We start from the raw sequence: 14,159 nt of genomic DNA on the forward strand, positions 1-14,159 counted from the left end.
GGAGAGCTTCATATCTTTAATTTGATTCCTAGAGGAGTCTTTGACCCAAAGAAACACTGAGAAGCATAATTCTAGACACATTTAGGTGAAATAAGTCTGGATGCAAATTATACTGTAGGTTCAAAAAAATTTAGAGAGGCATCTATGACCTACCTCTGAAGATATTTCTGAAAAAGACACTGTTCCACTGTCATGGACCTGCTGAAGACCTTACCCTGGTTAACCCTGACCTAGTGGGTAGGAGAAAGTCTTATTTTGTCTTTATATCCCCAGGGCCTAGCATATCAAGCCTGACATGAAGTAGGCTCTCAAAAGATGAATGAAGCTGAATGGTGCCCTGACTGGGTCTGAACAAATCTGTTTAAATAGGAAGGCAGCCCAAGGTAAAATGACATACTAGGCTGTCTCCAGGATACATACAAGTTATGTACATTCTGCCCTGAGGAAGGTATTTGTGCAAAGCATACATGTTTTCTTACCTAGAACTGGATAAACAGAAATAGGCTGAATTTCCACAGGATTTACTTATTATTTTCTCCTTTGTTTCAAAATGCTGACTTTAGAGAAGGAGTAAATTACAGATTACAGTAAAGCCCTAGCAACCACTGTAGAAGAAATAATTTTCTTTTTTATTTCAGTGAATAATATCAGCAGTCTTCCAAACTGAGCACTTGATGTCTTGAAAATAGCAACTGAGAAAGTAACCAAAAGTTAATCACTTTCATTTACTATTTACAAAACGTTTTGAAACCCCATTCTCACCTCCTGTTCTATAGCCTTCAGAGGTTCAGGACTACTGCTGACCTGGGAAGAGGGAAAGATTATAAAAGAGAAAAAAAAAAAATCATGTATTTACTAGGTGTTAGCATATTTTTAAGTATCTTTGGCTTGTGCTACCTCTCAGGATAACAAGATGCATCTCTTTTATCTACTTTGTTAAAATGAGGGTTTGGGGGTTTTGTTTTGTTTTGACTTAAAATGACCTCCTTTAAGCCTCTATTTTAAGCCATATCATGACTCAAAAGCCACCTCTTGGGTCTTGTCTTACCTTATACTTTGTCAATAAGCAGTTTATCAGTTAACCCTTTTTTCTATTCACACAGCTGTGTGAAATCTTCCTGAAATTTATCCTAATCATCTTGAGTAATTAACATAATAAATATTCCAATTTAGCATACTTGGAAACATTAACCACACTGTTATTCCCCCCCACCCCCCTCATTTCTGAAACTGTTAGAGAACACTAACAATCGAAGGGTAACCAAGATTCAAGTCCTTTTTCACAAAAACATCTATTTACTCATATTCTTTATTTCTATCTGTACATTTGCTCTCTTTGAGACAAAAGTGTTTTTCTTAAACACAAAGCAACTTCAAGTTTTAAATATTCTTAGTCTGGAAATCCATCCAAGTCTTTTGAAAAGTCTAAAATACAGCTCTCCTAGCTCTCTGTGAATTCCCACAAAAAAATCCACAGATGAGCAAGGCATGATTCACTTTTTTTCTTTTTTTTTTTTTAATTGAAATATAATTGACTTACAATACTATACTAGTTTCAGGTGTACTACATAGTGGTTTGATGTTTTTAGACATTACAAAATGATCACCACGATAAGTCTAAGTACCATCTGTCACCATACACAGTTATTTCAATATTACTGACTACATTCCCTATGCTGTGCATTACATTCCTTTGACTTCTTTATTTCATGAATGTAAATTTGTACCTCTTAATCCCCCTCACCTATTTCACTCATCACCTCATGCCCCCTCCCCTCTGGCAACTACCAATTTGTTCTCTGTACCTATGAGTCTGTTTCTGTTTTGTTATGCCTGTTCGTTTTGTTTTTTTAGGTTCCACATATAAGTGAAATCACATGGTATTTGTCTTTCTCTGTCTGACTTTTTTCACTTAGCATAATACCCTCTAGGTCCATCCATGTTGTCACAAATGGCAAGATTTCATTCTGTTATATAGTTGGATGATATTCCATTTAATATACCATAGCATGATTCACTTTATACAAACCAGACTGCCTCTCCCTTAATATCTGTTTACATGATCTTTGATTCTGGATTCTCATCTTCAACTCTTCTCAACTATCATTTCATCAAAAGCTAGGTAAATAACTCTCTAAATAAAAATAAAAAGATTGTGAACATACATTTTTAAATGAAAAACAAAAAGCAAGCTGCAGGAAATACTTAGAGCATAAACCCATTTATCGTTTTTCTTTTTTTTTAAGATTTTTTTTTTTTTTTGATGTGGACCATTTTTAAAGTCTTTATTGAATTTGTTACAATACTGCTTCTCGGTTTTTTTTGGTTTGGTTTTTTTGGCCACAAGGCATGTGGGATCTTAGCTCTCTGAACAAGGATCAAACTGGCACCCGCTGCACTGGAAGGCTAAGTCTTAACCACTGGACTACCAGGGAAGTCCCTAAACCCATTTATCTTACAAAGACATATATGAGTATGTATTATCTATGTGCAGATATAAAGAAAAGGGTATGAATGATACACCAACTATTCACAATGACTGAGGCAAAGGAATGGAATTTAGAGGTGGACAATTATACATTTTTACTCTAGATTTTCGATATTATTTGATTGTGAAACATTATTAATATGACTTTTAAAAAAAAATATTAAGCCTACTTTCTAAAATATTTGGACTCTGAGCAACTTTACAACATTTCTAGCATCTGGCATTGTGTGTGACCCGGTAGGCATCAAAGTTTTTTAATGCAAAAAGCAAGGTAATTTTTCTTCAACAGGAAATACTTAGAGCTATTTTTCCTATTCTAAGAGCTTGTTTAAACGTTAAATATCAATAGTAATAAATACTCATGTGCCAATTACTTCAAAAAAAGTCACATTAGAAACATAAGCTTTAAATACCATCATTTTTAAATAGTGTTGTTTATTTGGAGTTTTACCATTTTTCATTCTCAACATACACTAGCATCTTGGTCAATAAACAACACAATACATAGGCCAAAAAGAGAAAAAATCTCATTGATTAACACCCACTAAGAAAGAACTAATTCCACTGCCTCTTCTCCAAGCAAGAGTTTAAAAGGGGAGAAAGTATGTATCTTATAATTTTATTTGTCAGTTATACCTCAATAAAAATGAATGAATAAATGAATGCGCAAATACCAAAATATTAGGAAGAGTAAATCTTAACTCCCTTTTCCCTTCAAACTGCAACTGTCAGCTGTGGATGATTCCTGAAGTTATCTAATGAGGATATATGTGAGTGGGAAAGTTTGTAAATAAAAATTGAAGTTATAGAAGAAATTCCTTACCCTCTGTCCCAAGCAAAACCAACCTGAAATATTACAACATGTAATCCATTTTTCTTAAAATTCTATTTTTATCTTACCCTACTGTAAACACTAATATAAAAATCCAAAAGGAGGTAATGTATACTATAAACTAATGGAAAAACCCAACATAAGCATCAAAGCAATCACATTCCAACCAGTAAGCACATTTAGTGCCTAGATCTTGGTTCCTAAATACCATTCTCCAATAAACAGAACCAAGGTTTCTTGGAGAAGCACTTGATTGCACAGCAGGGGCAGGGAAAATGCAAGAGCCTGGAGCATCTGATGGTGTCAGGAAGGAAGGACTCAAAAGAGTATGGGCATGTCGAAAGGGTATAGGATGACTCCTGAAAGAGCTCCTGATGTCCAAGGCTGAAACACTTTGAGCAACAAAATAAATAGTAATGGGACTTCCCTGGTGGTGCAGTGGTTAAGAATCCGCCTGCCAATGCAAGGGACACAGGTTCGATCCCTGGTCTGGGAAGATCCCACATGCCGGGGAGAAACTAAGCCTGTGCGCCACAACTACTGAGCCTGCACTCTAGAGCCCACGAACCACAAATACGGAGCCTGTGCACCACAACTACTGAAGCTTGCGCACCTAGAGCCAGTGCTCCACAACAAGAGAAGCCACCGCAATGTGAAGCCCGCACACCGCAAGGACGAGTAGGCCCCGCTCGCCACAACTAGAGAAAGCCCACGTGCAGCAACGAAGACCCAAAGCAGCCTAAATAAATAAATAAATAAATAAATAGTAACAGCATTGGATAACCTACAGAACAAAATAATACCTTTGAGTTCAAATATGAAGGAAAGAAGGGAGGGAGTGAGCAGCTCTCCCTCCCCAGTTAATAAATGTAGGATGAAGAAAATAGAAAATAAGCATTACAACACCACAGTAATAATTATTGTAGGTAAGATTCACTGATGCACACTAAAAAGGAGAAGCAGGATATTGGCGCAGTCTCAAAATATATCCACCAAGATATTAATTAAATTATTATCAGAAAAACAGTAACTTTACAGTGAAGAAATCCAACACACACCAGCTGAACCAAGCAATCGAGGTTAACATCACCACTACGGCATTCTACAGTATTCTTGCCAAAAATATATAGCCTCAATCTAATCATGAGAAATCATCAGAGAAGCCCAAATTGAGAGATATTTTACAAAATAACTAACCAGTACTGTTTAAGCCTGAAGGTCATGAAAGACAAGGAAAGGCTGAGAAACCACCAAACGTTAGAAGTGACTGAGGAAACATAACTCAATGCAATGTGGGATCCTGGATTGCATCCTGGAACTGAAAAAGAACAGTAGTGGGAAAATTGGCAAAATCTGAATACAAGTCTGTAGTTCAGCTAATAGTATTGTACCAATGTTAACTTCTTAGTTTTGATAATCTTACCATGGTTAGTTAACATACCAATGTTGGGTGGGTGATGGGTATCGTTCCTTCTGTACTATTTTTGCAATTTTTCTATAAGTCTAAAATGTTTCAAAATGAAAAGTTAAAAACAAAACAAAACAAACCAAGAGCTTTAACTGTTTTGAAATTTAAAATCACACATGCGTTTTACAACAGGATCTTTAATCACAAAAGACACAGGAATAAGGTTTAACTACTATAGAGATTCAAGCTTGGGAAAACTAAAGAAATAGGAACAGTTTAACACAAATGGAGGAGGATGGAAAATTCTTCTAAACAATAATGCTGGCTCTGTTCAGAAATTTTCCATTCTGCATGCTAAGCACGTCCCCTGACGAATGCAGCACACATTGACCACTGGCTTTATATACCAAACCCTGCTAACAAGACCTTCTCACAGCAGTTCCACTTAAGTATTTCAACTCATGTGGTTTCAAAAGTACTCTTTAAAACTTTCACAAGTAGGTATCAATCCAATTGCTTTTTAGCTAAAATTGTTTTTCTCAGTTCTAAAAGTCACATTCTACTAATAACCAAGAACCCAGGAGACTCTAAAGGAAAAAATAATACTTTTTCGGAGTATATATACATATGTGTACACTCACACACGTCTTTAGGCATGTGCAGGTGCATATACATGCATAGGTGTATATATACATATATATGTGTACATGTGAAACTAGATGGAATCTATGAAATCATTGCCAAAGTGATACTAACCAAGGTCTAGAAAACAGCATGAAAATTTTATGTGTAGGATATTTTAAATGATATTTAAAACACTTTGTTCTCTTTCTATATTTGGGCATGAGGGAGAGATATCTGAACTCTAAACTTGTAAAGCAATGAAGAACTTATACAACATAGCTGGTGAGAATACAAACAGCTACCATCCCTTTGGCAGGCAATTTGGTGATATCTAGTAAAATCTTAAATACATGCTTTAATCCAGCAATCCCACTTATAGGAATTATAAATACAAGTACAAAATTATGTACAAGGTTATTCAATGCAGCATTGCTTGTAATAGCAAAAGATTAGGAAAAACTGAGATGTTCTGTCAATAAAGTAGATTTTAATGGCAGATGAGATATGTGATCCCTTTCCCCTGGCCCTTCCTCAGTAATTCTGATGTATCATTCATCGTCCTTCACTCCGTTGTTTTCAATTTCTTTTTCTATCGGACTCCTCTTCTAAGCACACAAACAACCTAGACTCGCGGCTTCTAAGAGTACTTTTCCCTTCACCCTGCCAACTGAAAACACCTTTTCACTGTCCTCCCACCACAACCACCTTTCTTGAGTAATATACACTTTCCATTTCCTCCTTCGTGAATATAATTCAGTTGGATGAACAACCTTACCTTAACATTTTTGCATATTTCCACCCTAGCATTTTTATAATACATTTTCAATAGAAAATGTCATTTAACATAAGAAGTTCCTTTTTACCAATTTTGCTAGTAGCCCCCCATTAAGAAATTTCTGTTAATGATACAATATAAAATTCCTCTGCTTTCTGCCTTAAACTGATCTCTAAACTCGATTTGAGGACCATCAAAAGGTATCAGGTGAAGCTTCATGTAAGCTGTGGCATTTAGATTGGCCTTGAAAGAATACTTCTACTGGTGGTAACCTAAGCAGGATACAAATATGTATGTGGGAAAACTATATAGAAAAGCAATTGGATGCACAGGTGTGGAGTTCAGGAAAGGGGTCAAGGTCACAAATTCAAATTTGTGAACACTGATGGGTGGATGGTATTTACAGACATGAAACTTGAACTACCCAGATTAAGTACAGGAGGGGGCTGAAATTTAAGCCCTAGAGAACTACAACATTTAGAGGTGCAAAAGCAGCAATGGAAAAGGACCTGTGAAGAAAACCAGAGACAGAGGGAGAGGGGGAAATGGGAGACAGAGGGAGAGGGGGAGGGGGAGGAGGAGGGGGGAGAGAAAAAGAGAAAGAGAAAGAGAAAGAGAAGTATCCTGGGAGCAAAGTGAAGAAAGCATTTCAAGAAGCAGAAAGTGGGCTTTCCCTGGTGGCACAGTGGTTAAGAATCTGCCTGCCAATGCAGGGTCACAGGTTCGAGCCCTGGTCCGGGAGGATCCCACATGCCACAGAGCAACTAAGCCTGTGTGCCACAACTACTGAGCCTGCACTCTAGAGCCCGTGAGCCACAACTACTGAGCCTGTGTGTCACAACTACTGAAGCCCATGTGCCTAGAGCCCATGCTCCACAACAAGAGAAGCCACCGCAATGAGAAGCCTGTGCACCGCAACGAAGAGTAGCCCCCGCTCACCACAACTAGAGAAAGCCTGCACGCAGCAACAAAGACCCAACGCAGCCAAAAATAAAATAAATTTTTTTACAAAAGAATGATAAAAAAAATTAAAAAATAAAATTAGAAGAAAACTAAGCTGGAAAGACAAATTTTATTAAAAAAAAAAGAAGCAGCAGAAAGTATTCAAATTTGTCAAATGCTGCTACAAGGCAAGGTGGGAATGAGAATTTTCCATCACACTATTTATTTATTATTTATGGCTGTGCTGGGTCTTCGTTGCTGTGTGCAGGCTTTCTCTAGTTGCGGCGAGCAGGGGCTACTCTTCATGTGGTATGCAGGCTTCTCACTGTGGTGGCTTCTCTTGTTGCGGATCACAGCCTCTAGGCATGCCGGCTTCAGTAGTTGTTGGCACGACGGCTCAGTAGTTGTGGCTCACGGGCTTAGTTGCTCTGCAGCATGTGGGATCTTCCCAGACCAGGGACTGAACCCGTGTCCCCTGCATTGGCAGGCAGATTCTTAACCACTGCGCCACCAGGGAAGTCCCCATCATACTATTTAGAGAGACGGATATTTTGTGTAACCGTGAAAAAAGGCACATTGGTGCAGTAGGTAGCACTGAAGTCTCAGAGGAATGGGATGAAGAGGAAAAAAAACATTCTTCAAACACACCAAAGTTTGTCCCCACCTTGGGGTCTTTACAGATGCTAGTTGATCGTCCTGAAACACACAGTCCTCTGGACCTTTCCATGCACCTGTACCTCCTTCATTTCAGGGCACAAGTCACCACCTCCAAGAGGCCTTCCTTCACCACTCTAAAATAAGCACCCCTCCTTACTAGTTACTCTCTAGCCCCTTACTTAGCTTTTTAAAAATAGTACATAACACTACTTGAAATTCCATGATTTCATTTGTTTGTTTGTTGATTTCCCCCACAAAAATACAATAAGTAAAGGAATAATATGTACAAATACTTCTTTTTAAGAACAACTTGTATATTTTTCTAGGTGCATCAGTCCTGGCAGATTTTCCAGTACAGCTGTCCCTTGGTATCTACCGGGGATTGTTCCAGGACTCCCTGTGCATACCGAAATCTACAGATGCTCAAGTCCCTTATATAAAATGATATAGTATACCTGAAGATATAACCTTATTGACTACAACTCTTTCAGTGAGAAATCTGCAATAAAGCAACAAAAAAGGTCCATAACTTTACAATCATGGGCAAATCCCCTTTACTGCCATTCTTCTGCCACAGAGTTTCCCTATAGTTCTGTTTCCTTGGTTATAACCCATCATGTGGTTTTCTCACAGAACATTTTCACCTTAACCTTAATTCGCAGAAAATTTGGGCTAGTAAAATTAATTTTACTTATAATTCTCACCTTCAGTCTTTCATAACAAAGGCAAAGCATACTCTAAACATAGCTAGGTCATCCCCAAAGTTCTCAGAGAAACGAAAGTTGAAGAACACCTTACATTAGAGATGGTCTAGTCCAACTCCTGTCAGACATGGAAACCGAGACCAGTGTGCATGTTCAATGCAATCCACAAGTGAACTCTAAACCCCTGACTCCCAGGCTTTTGTAAAGTTAGAGAAAGACATCTGACTAATAACAAGGGCTTAGGTAAATAGTAAAATATGTCCTAATTATGAGACATACTTCACTAACTGGACTTCTACCATTTTGTAATGTACCATTCCATTCCCAGAAATCCTTATCTGTTGAGCCTTTATCTCATTTACTGGCTCTATGTCCACAGTAGAGACAGATTGGATTTTATTTTAAAAACCTCTCTGGGGAATACTTGCCTTAGTATCTCTAGGGAGGATACAAAAAACTCCCCTGTTTAAATCCATATTAATAATCTGTTAATCAGTTTATAACATGTCAGCAGAGTTCTGTCACAGCATATCACTGGATTAAATAACAATCTTCTCTTTAAGGTATCTTTCTGGATAGTAGTTAAAATACAGTTACCATATGGTATACATATTTGATGTCCTAGAAGTATCCCTCCTACTTAATTTTCTTTTGGGAAAGGGACATGGCAAGTAGGCGATTGAGAGCTGGATGTTTTGGAAGATCTATTAAACCAACAGGCAGGCTAAAAAAGTCAGTGTGGCCATAGAGGTAAGAATGAGAAAACTTCCTAGTGGCATCACTGTGGACTGATACTGAGCAGCTGCATAATTACCTTCTAATAAAGTGAGCAAAAAAGAAAGGAGAATGAGAAAAAGGTGAGGTTAGGCCTACTGGTAAAAATACTTTTCAGTGGGAGCAAAGCTATGAAATATTTATTGACTGCTTACTGTTTTGAGCACATTTCAAAGGTCAATGGAATGATTCTAAATGCCTCTACCTACTAGAGCTGAAAAACAGACCATTTATACTATCTTCAAAAGAGTCTTTCTAACATCTAAAACAAATAATTCATTTGACAAAGATGTTCTGAGTGATTATGTGCTAGACACCTTTTCTAAGTGCTAGGGATACAGCACTAAACAAACCGCATGGATTTGGAGAGAAACAAAGTAAATAAGTAAATGACTTTGTAATTTAGAAGTATCATAAGAGCTATCTATATAAGTACTTAAACCATGATAAGTAATTTGGAGAAAAAGAGACCAGAAAAAGGAGATAAAGATGTAAGTAACTCAACTGTATTCATTGTAGGTGGCCTGTTTGTTTTATGACAGAGTAGATTTTCTAATGCAACAAGGTTCCTTTATAATCAGTGTTCCCTTTATAAATATTGCACTTTATAAGATATATACTATAACTTCAATTATTTTCAATTATTAGTAAATCTCCACTCTTAGAATATATTATTATTTATATTTATAACTTATTTGGTGACAAGATCTTGGTCAAGAACATAATCTATAATGAACTAACACCAGGCCTTTTTAGCTAAACACAGTGCACTTTTGGATATTGCTTTATGAAGGTTTTGAGGAAGGTATCATGTTTTTTTGTTGTTTTTTAAGTGAAGCCCTACTAAATTGCGAAGCTTCCCAACAGTGAACCAAGGATTTCAGGTGGCAATAATTTTCAATTCTAAAAAACATAATTAGGTTCACTGGTCACCCCATCCTAAATTCATATAATGTAAATCAACTAGAAATAGCCTAACTCAAATAGAAATGTTGGTCATTAGTATGACAACCAAGATATAACAACGCTTGACTCTGTTTTCCTATATAACTTGAAAAAGTATAATAAAAAACTGAAACTCTTGGGAAGAGCTCATTTCCAATTTAAAAAAAGCATCTGTTTTACGAACTAAAATGTGTACATACTATTTCATTTTATTATGTTCTGGTTGTCTAGCACTTCAATTTGGATAAGAAAGCTTATAAAACATAAACTGAAGATTCTCACAGAATAAAGCTTACCTTCAGGCTGGTATGAGAACGTGGTTGACTTAACTCCTGAAATTTCCATTGCTCTGATCCAGGGGTCTCGCCACCTTTCTGAGTGTCAGGTGTAAGCAATCCATCTCCAGCAGGTAATGGGAAAATCCCTAATGATATAGGGCGTTCTTTTCTATTTGGAGAGGGGAGAAAAATTAAGCATTAATTCATTTTTAATTGTTATTCATTATGACTGTAAGTAATAAGCCTGGGCTGTCACTGCTTCAGAATTATCACTCTTAAATAATTCTGTCTGCCGATCTGAACAAGCAGACTTACCAAAGAGAAAGGACAGAGTCTCAGAAGCTAAATTAGCCCCAGGGAATCAACTAAGAAAGGTAGTAAAATATAGTTTAGGAAATCTTATTAAGTTACTGATGAGTCCCTTACCCCAACTCCTGCTTCTAGACTTCCCAATTCCTCGTCTTAATCCCTAGATATTTACCAAGCCTCTTCAGGGTATCTCTTTTCTGCCTAGAGGAAAATCAATATATGGTCTAAATCAGGGCTACTGATTAAATGGTAAAAAGAACACGTGGACCAAAAAAATGTTGCCTGCCATTTCAGTAAACAAACAACGTTGCCTGCCATTCAGCCATCAGCCACTGCAGCCAGCCCTGATGGAGGGCCCTGAAGGGAATTCAAGATGGAGAAAAACAGTATACTGACCCTAGGTAGTTAACACGCATATGAAAGGAATAATTTCAATGAGCCCAGACTCCTGCATCTTCCCATACATAGAAAAGCATTAAAATCATTAACTTGAGATGTCTGTCTTTTGTGATTAGCAGAAATCTTTTGATGTTCCACTATGTGTTGTTTTTTATTTATTTATTTATTTTTCTCAGCAAAAACTCCTATATATCCTGGTTCCTCCCTTTGCCGGTTTGGGACGGTTCCTCAGAGCTATCTGAGAGGCTGCCCTGCTGGGCTATAGCCCTTAGTAATGTCTCTGAATAAAACATAATTCTCATCTTTTAGGGGGGTGGGGGGGGTGGGTGTGTGTGTGTGTGTGTGTGTGTGTGTGTGTGTGTGTGTGTGTGTGTGTGTGTGTGTGTGTGTGTGTGTGTGTGTGTGTGTGTTTTCAGAGTTTTATCCCCTAAAGTAGGAAAGCTGTATTGTTCTACAGAACCAATATATGAGACCCTTTCCACCACATTATGTATGAGAAAACAATTGTCGGTTTTTCCAAACAAGGAGGCCAAAAAATTCTATGAAAGACTGTAGAGTTTCCAATGCTTTGTGGGAAATTCCAGTGAACAAGAGTTTCAATTTTAATAATAGAATTTTAACAAGAAACACATCCTTTGTTAATGCAAAGGACTTTTAGAGGGTAGAAATAAGCCTGGGTCATCCTGGGTCATTAACTCAAATGGAAATTAGCAAGAAATGAGACACTAAAGGTTTGGAGCTTCTAGGAACCATAGTGCTGCTGGTAAAAAATGTAAGTTAGAACAGAAACACTGAGGTTATAAATAAATGTTGGAAAATATTCAGTTTTTCTAAATAAGTCTTTATTCTGTAAGCTTATTTTCATACCAAGAAACTTAAGCCACTTTTGAAATGTGCCCTCACTGAACACAAAGGGTACACTGCTTTCATTCCTAATGACAATCAGAAAGGATTAGTACAACTGTCAAACACCTTCTTAAAGATTAGGTGAAGCAAAAGGGTTGAGAGACTGCATTTTATTAAAGTTGTAGGCACAAGGAAATAGAACAGGACTCTTCTCTATCAGAGTTAATTATTTATCACTTCTTCACACTTGGGGTACTTTTCCTATTTGATTTGGGAGGAAAATTCAAATGCATGTAGGCAGCATAACAGGCTAGCATAAAGGCTAGATTTTAAAACCAAATCTAAGTTTGTCTCCACGACCTGCCAGAACAACCAAATAACAAAGCAGTCAGCTATTCTTTACACCAGTTACTCCCAAATGCTGGTTCAGCAAAAAAGTTGTCGTAAGTCCACAGCGAAGAGGCATTATTTATTATATCCTTACTGGATAATACAGAACACGTTATACACATACATGCTTCCACATATCATAGAACCTGTTCTTTCTTGAGAATGATTCACCCCTTTGCCACATCTTTTCTGCTTGATTTTAAAATGCCCTTTATTTCACCAAATGATGGTGACAACGATTGGAAATTTTGGGTGGGGAACGTATTTTGGGAACTGAAAATCTAAGGGTCTAAGAGCTACCAGATTACTTATTTTTCTTTAACATATCTTAATGACTTTAGCAAAAAGTGACCAGGAATTTAATCAGATGGAATTTAATGCAAGGCTCTCTAACCCCAAGTGCAAAGAAAGACAATACAAACTTCATTCGAATTCATCACACTGCCAGCAGAAATCAAAATACAGGCCAGTCATGAGAATTATCTTCCTTTATGAATGACAACACAATCATTTTCACACATGTCAAATACTGGAAAAGTTGGGGGAAGGAGTCGGCTGTGGGTCCAAGTTTTACTTTCCTACTGCTGTTAACTACTAAATCTACAATCCAAAATATAAGTAGAATTCAAACCTTTGTACTGCTTATATTTATCCTTCAGAAACTGCTTGACAGGGAGGGAATTTTTTTTCAGAGACTGATAGCTGTCAAGAAGGTCAAAGATGCTCTAGGTTACACTGTTCCAACGCTGGAAAAATTGTATTACTACACACATCTTTTCCCTCCTTTTTTTTACTGATAAACTATGTAAGACTTGGCGGGGAGGGAGAAGGACATGTAATTATGCACTTTAAGTAGAGTCCTAGTTTCAAAAGGAAACCCTGAAAAGTGAACATTAGTCCTGTACTATAAGGTATGCATGTTTGATACTCTATATATTAAACGCTTCAGTAAAACTCACAAAAGAAACCAAAGAATGAAATACATGTGGGAAAATATCAAGTGGCAGATTTAAACCCCAGGTGTTTCAATAATGCATTACTATCTAGAAACAAAGCTATCATCAGCTATCAGAATCCTTGTTACATATTTTTAAAAACTGCCATATATCCAATTTTAAATTGGTTATTTAAATGTTACCTTATGTGCATAAATAACTTTGCAAATACGTTTTGAAACAGCTTTATTATTCCCATTTAAAACAAATAATAATTAATAAAATCTACTATACATATTATAAAGAGCAGTAAAAAGATTACATTTGTTCAACACCCACCATGTGGCAAGCACTCAGATGGATGATTTATTTACATTATCTCATTTAATCCTCATAAGGAAATAGGAATTATTTTCCCTGTTTTCAGATTAGGAAAAGTGACACTCAAGAGACTTTAGGCACTAGTAATCAGCAGAAATGGGATTCAAAGGCAGGCCTGTTTTGACTTCAAGACCCATGTACTTTCCTTGGAACTACCTATTTCTTGACAATTTAATCTTAATATTAAAGACTTGGAATATGGAAGACTTTCTTCATCAGATCAACAACAACTTTTATGTCAAGGAACTTTTTGAATTTAATCATAAGTTATTTTATGAATAAAACAGCTAGAGCTAAAATAGTTTTGCTAAAAATGTAGTAGATATAAATGACTATGAAAATTATTTACTTGTTTAATTTACAATATATCTTGCAACTGACTGAATACAAAATAATCATCTCACGTGTTTTTTAAAATGACCCAATGGGGTAAGAACCTCAGAGGAGGAAACTCTGGCACAGAGAGTAAGCA

The 14,159-nt window shown here is 36.8% G+C and overlaps 1 protein-coding gene across 7 annotated transcripts in view; it reads right to left on the reverse strand.

Moving 5' to 3' along the window:
• The window catches only part of SPAG9 (sperm associated antigen 9), a 162,874-nt gene that overhangs the window by 54,334 nt on the left and 94,381 nt on the right, over nt 1-14,159 (reverse strand). For 4 of the 7 annotated variants that reach the window (XM_007176488.2, XM_007176486.2, XM_007176492.3 and 1 more), the window contains one exon: nt 10,446-10,596. In XM_007176488.2, the coding sequence (XP_007176550.1) occupies nt 10,446-10,596 (151 nt within the window). Of the gene's footprint in view, nt 1-762; nt 805-10,445; nt 10,597-14,159 lie in introns of all 7 variants that reach the window. The other 3 variants (XM_007176485.2, XM_007176482.2, XM_057535284.1) reach the window with 1 other exon arrangement.

This window comes from Balaenoptera acutorostrata, chromosome 20 (genome assembly GCF_949987535.1).
Source record: "Balaenoptera acutorostrata chromosome 20, mBalAcu1.1, whole genome shotgun sequence".
Classification (NCBI taxonomy): Eukaryota; Metazoa; Chordata; class Mammalia; order Artiodactyla; family Balaenopteridae; genus Balaenoptera; species Balaenoptera acutorostrata.